At 48.3% G+C, this 13,103-nt stretch overlaps 1 protein-coding gene across 3 annotated transcripts in view; it reads left to right on the top strand.

Moving 5' to 3' along the window:
- MPRIP (myosin phosphatase Rho interacting protein) overlaps nt 1-13,103 on the top strand; it is a 163,365-nt gene that overhangs the window by 148,170 nt on the left and 2,092 nt on the right. For 2 of the 3 annotated variants that reach the window (XM_090291045.1, XM_090291048.1), the window contains 6 exons: nt 10-127; nt 1,359-1,518; nt 2,563-2,682; nt 3,513-3,599; nt 4,222-4,384; nt 10,655-10,740. In XM_090291045.1, coding sequence (XP_090147171.1) covers nt 10-127; nt 1,359-1,518; nt 2,563-2,682; nt 3,513-3,599; nt 4,222-4,384; nt 10,655-10,740 — 734 coding nt within the window. Of the gene's footprint in view, nt 1-9; nt 128-1,358; nt 1,519-2,562; nt 2,683-3,512; nt 3,600-4,221; nt 4,385-10,654; nt 10,741-11,189; nt 11,252-13,103 lie in introns of all 3 variants that reach the window. The other variant, XM_090291046.1, reaches the window with a different exon arrangement.

The raw sequence follows: 13,103 nt of genomic DNA, 5'->3' as shown, positions 1-13,103 counted from the left end.
TGCCCACAGCCATTGAAGCCATGAAGAACGCCCACCGGGAGGAGATGGAGCGCGAGCTGGAGAAGAGCCAGCGGTCCCAGATCAGCAGCATCAACTCAGACATCGAGGCCCTGCGGCGACAGTATCTGTAAGCCAGGTTCCTACCTTTGGGAGGGTCTGGTGGGTGGCCCTGTAGAGGGGAAAGGGTGCCTTTTCTGTCTTTTAGTAGGAGCTACACAGATGGGGGTCCTGAGGGTGGCATTGGTGTAGGCCCATGGGTGCGGAGGGCAGCTCAGAGCCTTTTTTCCGGAGGGGCCGAGTGCGTTGAGGGTCAGCAAGCCACTGGCTCTGAGGGCCCGAGGGCTTCCTATTACTAAAACAAACAAACAGAAACTAATCACTAAACTCTGCAGCAAAGGAAATTTTATAACTAATAGCCATTTCTCAGGACTGCTCTCAGGCCATGCCTGGAATTTATTCTCTCCGTCAGCTGCTGCCGCCTCAGTAGCTCACAAGAAGAGAATCTGGTCTGGGGTCTGATGCCTGACACTTCATGACTATGTGTGGCAGGGGTGGCCCTGTGCCCTACGTTTTTTCAAAAGCATGTGTGCTGATTTTCTTTGCATAAGCAAGAGACTGAAAGGCATACAGCAGCATAGCTGCTCAGATTTTTCTCTCTCAGAGCTAACACCACTTGGAGCCCTGGAACTGGTTGCTGTGAAAGTCATGAAGAGCAAGCCTTTACCAGAGTCTTCACAATATAAAAGACTTGGGGTCCCTGCCTCTTCCAGGGCTCCTGTTCAGTGCTCTCAGGGCCAGGGCCAAGTGGGTAGCATCCTGTAGACAGCAGCACACTCATCCCAGCTAGAGCAGGTGACAGGTACACAGGGCCTGGATGCCTTGCCCTGAGTTCCCACGTCTTCAGCTCTACCCATGGGAGATCCAGCCCTTCTCAGGGAGTTCAGGGTAACAGAGAACAACATCGCAGCGCTTTGATTTTTTGTGGGTGAATGGAGCCTGGTACTGGGTTATCAGACACAATTACCTCAAAACTTAGAGCTGAAAACAAAGTGCAAATCTCACTTCTCAGAAACAAGATGTTTGTTTTGGCACAAGGGGAATGAATTCTCTCCTGACTTCACAAGGGAAGTTTTGAAAGAGGATGAGGGAAGGGCACAGAATAGATTTCTATAAACTTGAAGTGCTTTTTAAGTTTTCTCTTATTTAGCTGGGTACAGACTTTTTGAGATGGCAAAATGCATAGGGCCTGCTCTGTGTTGCTCAACAGTTCTTTCTCTTGTCTCGTCGTCCCTCAAGCTTCACAGTGGGGGCCCAGGGGGTGGGGGGGTCAGAGGAGTGAGCAAGTGCCCTGTCCCCAGGGAGGAGCTGCAGTCGGTGCAGCGGGAGCTGGAGGTTCTCTCCGAGCAATACTCACAGAAGTGCCTGGAGAATGCCCACCTCGCCCAGGCACTGGAGGCGGAGCGGCAGGCCCTACGGCAGTGCCAGCGAGAGAACCAGGAGCTCAACGCCCACAATCAGGTGAGCCCTTGCTCGAGCTGGGAGCCAGGCCTTAATTTCAAGGCGGCCCTGACTTTCTGCAAGCACCTCCCCAACACCTGACATCTCACAGCTTGTTGACAGAAACTCACTGCAGACTGTGGAGCTGTGGCCAGCCTGCTACATGAACCAGCTGTTTAAATTTGGACTCTAGGATGTCTCAGTTTCTTCTCCCGACTGTCTCTGAATTTCTGCTTTGTCGTCACTGAGTGTGGCCTGGGATGAGACCTGGAGGCAGCAAGAGGGAAAGAACAAGGAAAGATCCAAATCACCCCCGGGACAGCCAAAGAAAACAGTTAGCTTCCAGGAAGCATGGGACCCAAGGCTAGGACCATGTTTAAATGTCTCCCAGTCAAGACCATATACTGTTCACATTTATTTTTCTCAAGAGTATTCTCAAAATCTGCCTGCTTCTCAGAAAATAAGGTTGCATTTAAAATGCTGGCTAATGCATAGACTAGAGGTAGGCTTAGTTTGATCAACGCTCTGTGTGTACCAAATTGGTACCCACCATTCTCATGACCCACCACTTATCTCCCCAGGCACTGAGCAGACAGACATGTTGGCCTGCTTCAGGCTCCAGGCCTCCACCGGCCCACGGCCGCCCTGTATGAGGGCGCTCCAGCAGGACTGGCTCCGCTTAGTCACTAAGATGACCACTTGTCAGTTGGAAAGAAGGTGGAGGAAGTGCGTGGGAGGGCAGCAGGAGGGCCTAATCTTTTAGAAACTCAAGTGGGACAAACCATGAAACAGATTAACACTAGTAATAGTGATCAAGAGGTATTAAGGATAGTGGGACCCTGCATGCACGATTCTACAAAATCCTTACAGAGCCCACACAAACAGCGTCTACAGCCACGTAAATTGTAGGCTGTTACACCTGCACATGCACAAGCACTGCTCGTGGCTGCCTGTGTGTGCTCATTTTTGCTTAGTGTTGTGAGAAAACCTCTCCTGGTTGTGTTATGTGATCGAGACCCCAAGAATCTCTGTTGAGTGTCCATGTTTTGTTGTTGCTGACCCCAGGAGCTGAACAACCGCCTGGCTGCGGAGATCGCGCGCTTGCGGACGCTGCTGACTGGAGATGCTGACGGGGAGGCTGCTGGCTCACCCCTCACGCAGGGCAAGGATGCCTATGAGTTAGAGGTACTGCTCGGAGCCAGGCTCCCTCTTCACCCAGCTCTGCACTGCACAGGCTCCCAGTGGGGACCAAGGGGTGGCCCATAGCTTATAGAATCATTATAGGGATGAGACCTGGAGGCAGCAAGAGGGAAAGAACAAGGAAAGATCCAAATCACCCTCAGGACAGCCAAAGAAAACAGCTTCCAGGGAGCATGGGACCCACAGCAGAAGAGGGGCCCCTTGAGAGATTGCAGGGACCTTTAACCCCATGCTCACTTTCCTCCCCTCCTCCCTTCTTCTTCCACACCACCAACACTGACCACCGAAAATGAATCATTTAGTAACTCTGTGGACACTGACTAATTGAGATTCTGTAATACTCTGTTATTCAGAACCGGGTAGGTTCATCTTAAGATAGAATGATTGATTTCTATGTATAAGACTTCCTTTGTAAAAGCACTTAGATTTCTTCCCATTCAGTTCAAATTTCGTCATGAAAATATCTCCTCCTAAATGATGTGGAAGAGGCAGAGTGCATTCAATAAGTCTCAACAGGACACCTTCATGGACGCCGTCCCAGGCTCACTCCCAGGAGATTGCTGTGGCCCCAGGCTGAGGACCAGGATACTTAGGTCTAGGAGGAATTGCAGCAATTCTTTTCTTCTTCTTTCTGTATCTATATGTAATGTTTAAGCTGCTAGTCATGTTTACGTTTTATTTGCTGGCATTTTCAATTGTATGTTGGTGAGGATGAGAAGAAAGTTGCCTGCTCCTCACTGTGTGGAGGGGAGTTCTCTGCTCAACTCAGGCTTTGCTTTCAAGACTCTGGAAGTCCTTTTGCTCTCTCGTTCTAGGTCTTATTGCGAGTCAAGGAATCGGAAATACAGTACCTAAAACAAGAGATCAGCTCGCTCAAGGATGAGCTACAGACGGCATTGCGGGTATGGGTTCATAACCGCAGGGGCAGGTCTGCAGAGTGGGCCCAGGGTGGGGTAGGGGCTCACAGAGGTCCCTGTGCTCAGCGAGTTTCTTAGGCTGTTCTAGAGTAGATTTTATTTTCATGAGGAATGTGGTTTCAAAATTGAGTTCCCCTAAAAACCAGCTGCATGCAGGTATGATAAAAATGAGGAGTCTGCCTGGTCTCGCTGTGTCCTCGTTCTCCGTGACTCCTGGGTGCTTTGGTGGGACAGGGAGACCCAGGGGACATGTCGTCCTGGGAAGTGAGAGTATGGCCAGCTGCCAGTCTCCTCTAGGATCCCTTAAGAAATCTAAGGCAGAGAGAGGGTTTTCTAGGCTGGAGTATAGGGAGGTCTTTGGGGGTTAGGTTTGACCAGCCCACACTATGCCCCTGGGGATCCTGTTCTGTGCTCAGACGGAGACTCTCAGCTCTGCCTGTTCCAGTTTGTGTCCAGATTCTGCTTTTGGAAGACCAGGCTGGGTCAGCCTGCCTTCTCTGCTGCTGATGGCAGTCCCCAGGCAGTCCCCAGAAGCATTCCAGCCCCAGGGAGACAGACTGCCCAGCCTGGTTATAACCACTGTTTGCTCTGTTCTTTTATCCTCAAGGACAAGAAATACGCTAGTGACAAGTACAAAGACATCTACACAGAGCTCAGCATCGTGAGGGCCAAGGCTGACTGTGACATCAGCAGGTTGAAAGAGCAGCTGAAAACGGCCACAGAAGCACTGGGGGAAAAACCCCCTGAGAACACCCCTGTGTCCGGATATGGTGAGTAGTTCAGGCTCTGGGTTGTTCATGGAGTTACTGGGGCTTGAGTCAGAGCAGAGGATTAATTTTTATGTTTCTGATTTTAGACTTATATTTCCTCACCAGAAGGGCACTGGTCCATGGCTGGCAGGTGCCCTGGTGTGGGAAACTGTTTTCCTGTAGGTACACTGGTGGCAGACACTGTGCTGATTGCCTTGAGGGGAAATCACACCATCAGCGTATATTTTTATAGTAATGATAGGTTACATTTTTTTACTTTCCTAAAGAACTCAACAGTCTGGTGGAGGAGGCTCTTACTAGTTTCTTGATCCTATGGTTTTACAATAAAATCTGCAGAAGGCCATGGGAGGGGGAGCTAGGGGAGGGTGTTCCCTACTGAAAAGATGTCCTAGCTCACTAGTATACAAAAAATCCAACTTTTTTCTCTCAGCTAGCCAGAGATTAAGGATAGTGGCTGCACTGATGAATGGGTGATGAGAAAATTGTTTGCCTTGCTGCTGGGATGATAAGGTAGCAGTCTTTCTGGAAGACAGTGAGGCAGAAATTAAAATCAAACTATAGGCTAGCTTTGGATGGGTAGATAAAGGATAATAGTGCCTGCTTCGGAGGGGAGCTTCAGGTAGCAAGGAGACAGTGAGAGTGGATGGCTTAGAATTAGGGAAAGAATGTGTACATCCTGTGACCTGCCAATATAACTTATGAAAAAACAGGTGCATAGAAATGTGCCAGCAAGGATATTTAACACAGTATACAGGAGTAAAAATCTGATTCCACTTAAACATCTTCTGCTTTCATCAAACAGACCTGTTTAAACTGTAACATCACTACACAATGAAATGCTATGCAGTTCTGCCCTGGCTGGTATGACTCAGTGGATTGAGTGCCAGCCTGTGAACCAAAGGTTCACAGGTTTGATTCTCAATCAGGGCACGTGCCTGGGTGGCGAGCCAAGTCCCCACTTGGTAACCACACATTGATGTTTCCATCCCTCTTTCTCTCTGCCTTCCCCTCTCTCTAAAAATAAATAAATATAAATAAATAAATTCATTTAAAAAATACTATGCAGTTCTTAAAAGAGATTAGATCAAGGACATCCGGTCAAGATGGTGGCATCAGTAAACACAGTGCTTATCTCCTTCCACAACCACATCAAAATTACAGCCAGACTTCCTGCCAAGATGGAGGCATAGGTAGACACACTGCGTGTCCCTCCACAACTAAGAAGCAATGCAACTGCCTCAAAACTGGAGACAACCAGAGGTTCCAGAAAATCAAGCTGCATGGAAGTCCAACAAACAAAAGATATAAAGAAGAAATACTCATCCAGACTGGTAGAGGGGGCAGAGCCAGGGCGGAGAGGACGTGGTAGTGAGGCAGTGATGACAGTGACTGTGGCCTTTTGGCAGAAAGCGCAGTCACACGTTTAAAAAAGTAGGGACACCTGGGGAGCACTTCCAGTACCAGACCAGACCACACAGCTTATGGTTCCAGCACCAGAAAAATGAAGCCTCATTGCTTCTGACTGTGAAAACCAGTGGGGGTTGAGGTGGAGAAAGAAACTGCCGATCTCTCAGCAAAGTCCGTTTATTTAGAGGGCCCCCGAGGTCCTAGAATGTCCACAGACCCACCCACTTTGGGAACCATGGCCAGGGCCACAGCTAGAGAGGTGCCAGTCTCATAAGGGAAGCGGGTAAAGTGACTGGCAAAGGGGCGAGTGTTGAGCAAGTAGCATTGTTCCCTCCCAGACCCCTCCCCCACATACAGCACCACAACATGGTAAAATGGGTCATCTAGCACTGATGAATACCTAATGCTCCACCTCTTACAACATAACAGGTGCGACAGCTCTACCTAAGACATAAACACAGGGGCCTGTCAAGTTGAGGAGACAGAGAGGTATGGCCCAAAAGGGGGAATAGATAAAGGTTCCAGTGGGAGAACTAAGTGACAAGGAGATAGCCACCCTAACAGACATAGAGTTCAAAACACTGGTGATAAAGATGCTCACAGACTTGACAGATATGCTTGAATGCAGCAAACTCAGAAGAGAAGAAGTGAAGGCTATGTTAAGTGAAACAAAGGAAAATCCACACAAAACTAGTGATGAAGGGAAGGAAACTGGGGTTCATTTGGAACATAAGGAAGAAATAAACAGTCAGCCAGTACAGAATAAGGAAACAAGACTTGATAAAAATGAAGAGAGGCTTAGGAACCTCTGGGACAATTTTAAACGTGTCAGCATCTGAAGTTTGAAAATAAAAAGAGCAAGAATTTGAAGACTTAAGTAAAAATATAATGAAAACATCCCTAATTTGGCAAAGGAGATAGACATATAAGTCCAGGAAGCACAGAGAGTCCCAAACAAGCTAGACCCAAAGAGGACCACACCAAGACACATCATATTTAAAATGCCAAATGTTAAAGATAAGGAGAGAATCTTAAAAGCGGCAAGAGAAAAGAGAGTTACCTACAAAAGTGTTCCTGTAAGACCGTCAGTTGATTTCTCAAAAGAAACTTTGTAGGCCATAAGGTACTGGCAAGAAGTATTCAAAGTGATGAAAAGCAAAGACCTACAACCAAGATTACTCTGTCCAGCAAAGCTATCATTTTAGAATGGGAGAGCAGATAAAGTGTTTCCCAGACAAGGCAAAGCTAAAGGAGTTCATTATCATCAGGCCATCATTATATGAAATATTAAAGGGACTTAATTAAGAAAAAGATGATCAAAACTATGAACAATAAAATGATAGCAAACTCACAACTATCAACAACAGAACCTAAAAAAATAAAAACAAAACCAAACTAAACAACCCAAATAAGAACAGACTCGTAGGTATGGGGACTCACAGGTAGAGGGTTATCAGCTAGGAGGGGGAGGGGAAGAAATGGGGAAATGGTGCAGGGACTAAGAAGTATAATTGGTTGGTACAAAATAGACAGGGGGATGTTAAGAATAATATAGGAAAGGGTGAAGCCAAAGAACTTACATGCACGACCCATGGACATGAACTAAAGGGGTGGGGGATTGCTGAAGGAAAGGGGTTTACTGGGCAGAGGGGAGCAAAGAGAAAAGAAATTGGGACAACTATAACAGCATAATCAGTAAAATATACTTTTAAAAAAGAAAAAGAAGCAACAACAAAAATTATAACTGAACTATAGAATAACCATTATTCAGAACCACCGAAAGGCCGAACAGAAGTTCTATAACTAAAAATCTGAAGAAGTCATATTGAAACTAGTAGGAGGGATAGAGATGCAGACCGTACCGATTAATACCCATGTGTGACAGATAAAAATTGGGGCGGATATCTCTGATGCGGGGGTCCCCCCTGAGGAGTCTCTTCACTCCTGGCCCAGCCAGGGTTCCATTGCTGGAAAGAAAAATCCCAATAACTTCTGGCTGTAAAAACCAGTGGGGATTGAGGCTGAGTAAGAAAGAGGGCTTCTGGAGTCCCAGGCAGTTCTTAAAGACTTACCTGGACTCACTCCCTCTGAGCTCCAGCACTGGGGCAGCAGCTCAGAAGATGCCAGAGACATGCAGGGAGGAACTGCATTGTCTGGCTTTGGGTCTAGAGTTGGAGGGTAAGCTTTCTCCCAGACAGAAGTGCTGCCAGAGGCCATTATCCCTTTGCTGATATCTCCACCCACAGGTGGGTGCCATATCTGAGTCTCATTAACCTGGCTGTTCCCCCCACCACAGTGGTTCCCTGAGAATCCTGCCCCACCCAATTTGCAGGTCCACCCAAGCCATTTCCAGTGGCTTTTCCATACAAACAGCCTGTCTTGGCTTATGCTGCACACTTTGCTAAAAAGTCCTTCAAAGGTTCACAACCCCCCAAAAAACAGCATCTGGCCTTGGCATGCCCCATGCCTCTTGGTAAGTGTCCCGAGGCTTGGCACTAGTGTCAGCCAGCTTGGATTCACAGTTTGGTCTCTCCAAGGCATCTTCTAGCCCAGCACAAGTAACAGCCATCTGCAGGTCACTGTGTAGCTCATGCTAAGTGGCCCTGGGCAGGGCACAGGCAGTGCTGTCTGTGGTAAGTGCACCAAGTAGACAGCTTCACACCACACTGGAGCACCAGGCAACCACCTCCACAGGCAACACACTCAAGGGCCAGACTCAATGGGCACCAGAGCCCTGCTGAAGTGAGTCCTGTTCTGTGGAGTAGGCCCCTGGACAGCACATTCTCCCCTGTACTGCAAGCCAGTACTCCCAGCCCATTGGTCTTGGGGAAAACCCCTCCCATCGATGTGCCAACATTAGTCAAGGCTCAACTACAACAGGAGGGTGCACGCAGCCCACACAGGGGGCATTCTTGGAGTTCCAGGTTCCTCTTAACAAGGGGGGCTGTGCCACAAGGGGCCTACAGGACACCTATTACACTAGGCCACTCTGCCAAGACTGGGAGATGTAGCAGCTCTACCTAATGCATAGAAACAAACACAGGGAGGCAGCCAAAATGAGGACCAAAAAAACATGGCCCAAATGAAAGAAGAGAACAAAACTCCAGAAAAAGAACTAAACAAAATGGAGACGAGCAATCTACTGGATGCAGAGTTCAAAACACTGGTTTTAAGGATGCTCTGGGGAACAGTAGATAAACTTAGAACTTCAACAGAGACATAGTAAACATAAAACTCGAGATAGAAACCATAAAAGAACCAGTCAAAAGTGAAGAATACACTAACCGAAATGAAGAATATGTTATAAGGAATCAACAGTGGAGTAGATGAAGGAAGCAAAGAATCATATCAGCGACTGGAAGATAATGAGGCAGAAAACACCCCATCAGGACAGCAGAAAGAAAAAGGAATGCAAAAATTGACAATACTGTAAGGAGTTTCTGGGATAACCTTACACATACCAACATTTGCATGATAGGGGTGCCAGAAGGAGGGAGGATAAAGTAAGGAATTGAAAAGCTATTTGAAAAAATGGCAAAAAACTTCCCTAACCTGGTGAAGGAAATAGACATATAAGTCCAGGAAGCACAGAGAGTCCCAAACAAGGTGAAAGGCCCACACCAAGACACAGCGTGATTAAAATACCAAAGGTTAAAGACAGAAAGAGAATCTTAAAAGCAGCAAGAGAAAAGCAGTTAGTTACTACAAGGGAGCTTCCATAAGACTGTCAGCTGATTTCTCAATAGAAACTTTCGAAGCCAGAAGGGACTGGTAAGAAATATCAAAGGGATGAAAAGCAAGGACGTACAACCAAGAATACCCAGCGAAGCTATCATTTAGAATGGAAGGGCAGAAAAAGAATTTCCCAGACAAGCAAAAGCTAAAAAAGTTCATGATCACCAAACCAGTATTACAAGAAATGTTGATGGCTTTTCTTTAAGAAGAAAAATAGGATCAAAAATACTAATAATAAAATGGCAATAAATACCTATGTATCTATAATTATTTTGAATGCAAATTGATTAAATGCTCTATAATTAAAAACACATGATGGCTGAATGGGTAACAAAACAAGACCCTCCCGTATGCTGCCTACAAGAGACTCACTTCAGATCCAGAGACACATAGAGACTGAAAAAGTAAAGGGGACAGAAAAGCTGTTTCCTGAAAACGGAAGCAACAACAAAAGCGGGGGCAGCGATTCTGCCATCTGACAATATAGGCTTCAAGGCGAAGGCTATGCAGGAGACAACAAAGGACCCAGCAAAATAAAAATTGTTTTTTAAAAAAAGAAGTCAGATATTTATGTTTTGATATGGCTAGAGATCAATAAATAGATTTTTTTTAAAAAAAAAACCGCACACCAGGACATGTGGTATGGCCCGGGGGTAGTTGTTCAAGCGGTCACTTTCAAGAAGTTTAGAGGGCCGTACGCCAAACTGTTCATGGTTGTTGCTGGAGGTGGGTTATGAGAAGGACTTGGTCTTGCTCTTTTGTTTACCACGGTCCTGGGTCCTCAAAGGAAGGGTGTAAATGAACCACGGGGACAGCTGGTCTGCTCAGCAGTAGGTGCAGCTCTGTATGGAGGTGTCCTGGCCGACCCCACAGACAGCAAGCGTTGCCTCACCTCAGACCCATGGAGGGCCTGGCTGAGTATCCCCCACATAGATGTCCTCTAGTTGTGCTTTGAGTTGTTCCGAAAAAGATCTAGTATGTTTTGTGGTTATTGGCTTTGAATTCTCTACAAGTTGTTAAAGGAAATGTCAAGTTCACGGTGATAAAATCAGCTTGGGAAATTTTTAGATTCGATACAGTTCCAGAGGACTTGAGAAAACAAAGTAATGGGTCTGTCTGTTCCTTCAGATATAATGAAATCTAAAAGCAACCCTGACTTCTTAAAAAAGGACAGATCCTGTGTCAGTCGGCAGCTCAGAAACATCAGGTCCAAGGTGAGTCCAGGATCCAGGGCTGGGAAATGTGGGGCTCTCTGAGGTTGGGAGAGGAGCAGGAGTGAGCCCAGGACAGGCAGCAGTGGGAGGTCCCCAGGGTCCTAGTGCCCGCCTGGCCCCACATGCTCACCCTGCCGGGCCTTTGAGTTTCCTGTCTCCCTGTGCAGCAGTGGAACCAGCTCTGACAGCTACAGTGGGAGGGCCAGTGGGGAGCAGGGCACGGAGTGAATTCCACCTTGCACTCCCCTAGTTGAAGACTGCCACTGCCTGCCTTTGAGAGAGAAAGCTGCCTGACCCCTTCCCCCCAACCTCGTAGTAGCAGAGCTCCAGCGATGAGTCCCTGCCCCGCTGCCACCTCCCCCAAGGAAGGATGGGAGGGGGTTGGGTAGTGATGAGCATGTTGCATTTAGGATTTATTGTGTCTTACTTTTTGCTCTTTCCTCTGACAGTCCGTAATTGAGCAGGTCTCATGGGATAACTGAAACGAGCCCGCTTCCAGGTCCCTTGTCATGTAGGTAAACCACCTCTTACCATCCACCCACCTGCCACCCTCAAGAGGGTGCTGCGTGCATGCACTGCTCACACCTCCATAGCAAGCTCCTTGTTTCATTGTGACTTGATTTAATGCCTGATACTCCAGCAAGCACATCCATCATCTGAGTGAAATTACTCTAACCTGTTCTGGGGAGCTAGCTGGCCCTATAACCTTGCAACAGACTTGACCCCTGGCAGAGGGGAGCTCCCCTCCCAACTTGGTGAGCCGGCCCGCAGAGCCAGCTCATGGGTGGGCTCAGGCCCCGGTCAGTATGCATGTTGAATGCTCTGTGCACTGCACGTTCTCTGGGGAAACCCCTCTTGCCCTCTGTCGAGAGGCAGGCTTGACAACCAGAAGCTGCTGACAAGCAGGGTCTCCCGGTGCTGCAGAACCCCCACCTGGTCCAGGGCTGAGACAGGGCTGGGCTGGGGTACGCAGGGAGCTGGCCCCTCACTGGGTGTGGCTTAGGAAAACAGCTCAGCAGGGCAAGGTGACCACACGTGACGGGGGTGCTTTACCAGTACTTTTTTAACAAAGCAGAAGTTTTTCTCTGGGTGCTACTAAAGGCGGTGCTATAAAGAAAACGGGCGAGGAGACTGAGGAGCTGACTGGGACACGTCTGTCTGTTTTAAAGTGACCAGGAGGACAGTGGAACTCAGCCTGGACACCCCAGTTCTCCAGGAGGGCCAAGCCTCAGACCACACGGCCCCTCGCTGCAGACTGCTCACCAGCCCCCCCACCCCGGTTAAGGGCAGCAGGAGAAACATGCAGAGCCAGGCTCCGACCCAGGGGACGCTGACGTGGCCTCAGGGCCGGACAGCACAGCTCCTCACACACCCACAGGCCATCCTCCGTGGGGTGCCAGGCTCCCCCATCCTCTGGCTAAGAGGCTTCAGCCCAAGGGTGGGGTGAAAGTTTTGCTCTTTGAGAACTTTATTTTGTTGATATTTTATTTATTATTCTGCAGTACTAAGCCACTTGTGACCAGTTGTGGTTTAGGCTTCATTGAAAACTTAGTTTGGGCTATTTTTTTTTTTTTTTAATATGAAAAACATTGTTTAGCCAAAGGAAAATTTGTTCTTTGGTTTATGGTTTCCTTCTTGAAGATTCTACTCATTTGAGACTTAACTAACTGCCCTGAGTTCCCCGTGCCTGTAAATAACAGGTGACACAGCTCTGCTGGGCCCCGCTAGGGCAGCCTTGCCGCAGTGGCCACCTTGTCTGGATGGGCTTGGTGGGGCGGCTCCTGGGGCTGTGGACAGAAGGCCAGAAAGTCACTGGGAAGACCTCTGCAGCAGCGCACACTGGGAGAACCTGTTACGCTGGCCAGGAGCCGGCTAGAACAGAGATAGAAAGGGAGAACTTAGGCATACCCTGGGAGTGTCTCCCAAAGGAGGGTCTGAGCCCACAGCCGGCTTGGTCTGTGTCTAGGGCTGGAAGAAAGCCCTTGGTGTGCAGGCCAGGCCTGTGGGGCCTGCAGGACACCCTCAGTGACGCCGAGCCAGTGAGCAGGCCGCGCCCATGAGGCTGGGTGCTCTTCTTTTCCCTGATTCCCACCCCCCCTCCCAGGGGGATGGGGACGAAGTTGTCTAGAAACTGAATCTGTCCCTAGTGCTTTTTGATGTGGGACCTGACATGTACGTATTTACATCGTTCATTTATGTTGTTTCCACATCGTGCCTCGTGCAAAAGTAGAGGCAGCCTCAGCACCATAAAGTCAAAGCAAGCTTGTTGCTTAAGAGCAGCACAGCTTTTCTGGGGTTGCACCCAGAAAGAACCTTTCCCCGGGGTCCTCATAGAGTGTTCACCAGAGAGACTGGCCCTGTGG

This window comes from Furipterus horrens, unplaced genomic scaffold, assembly GCF_987537825.1.
Source record: "Furipterus horrens unplaced genomic scaffold, mFurHor1.1.pri manual_scaffold_11, whole genome shotgun sequence".
Classification (NCBI taxonomy): Eukaryota; Metazoa; Chordata; class Mammalia; order Chiroptera; family Furipteridae; genus Furipterus; species Furipterus horrens.
Note: the sequence above shows the minus strand (reverse complement) of the source record. Positions and strands in the feature narration are given on the sequence as shown.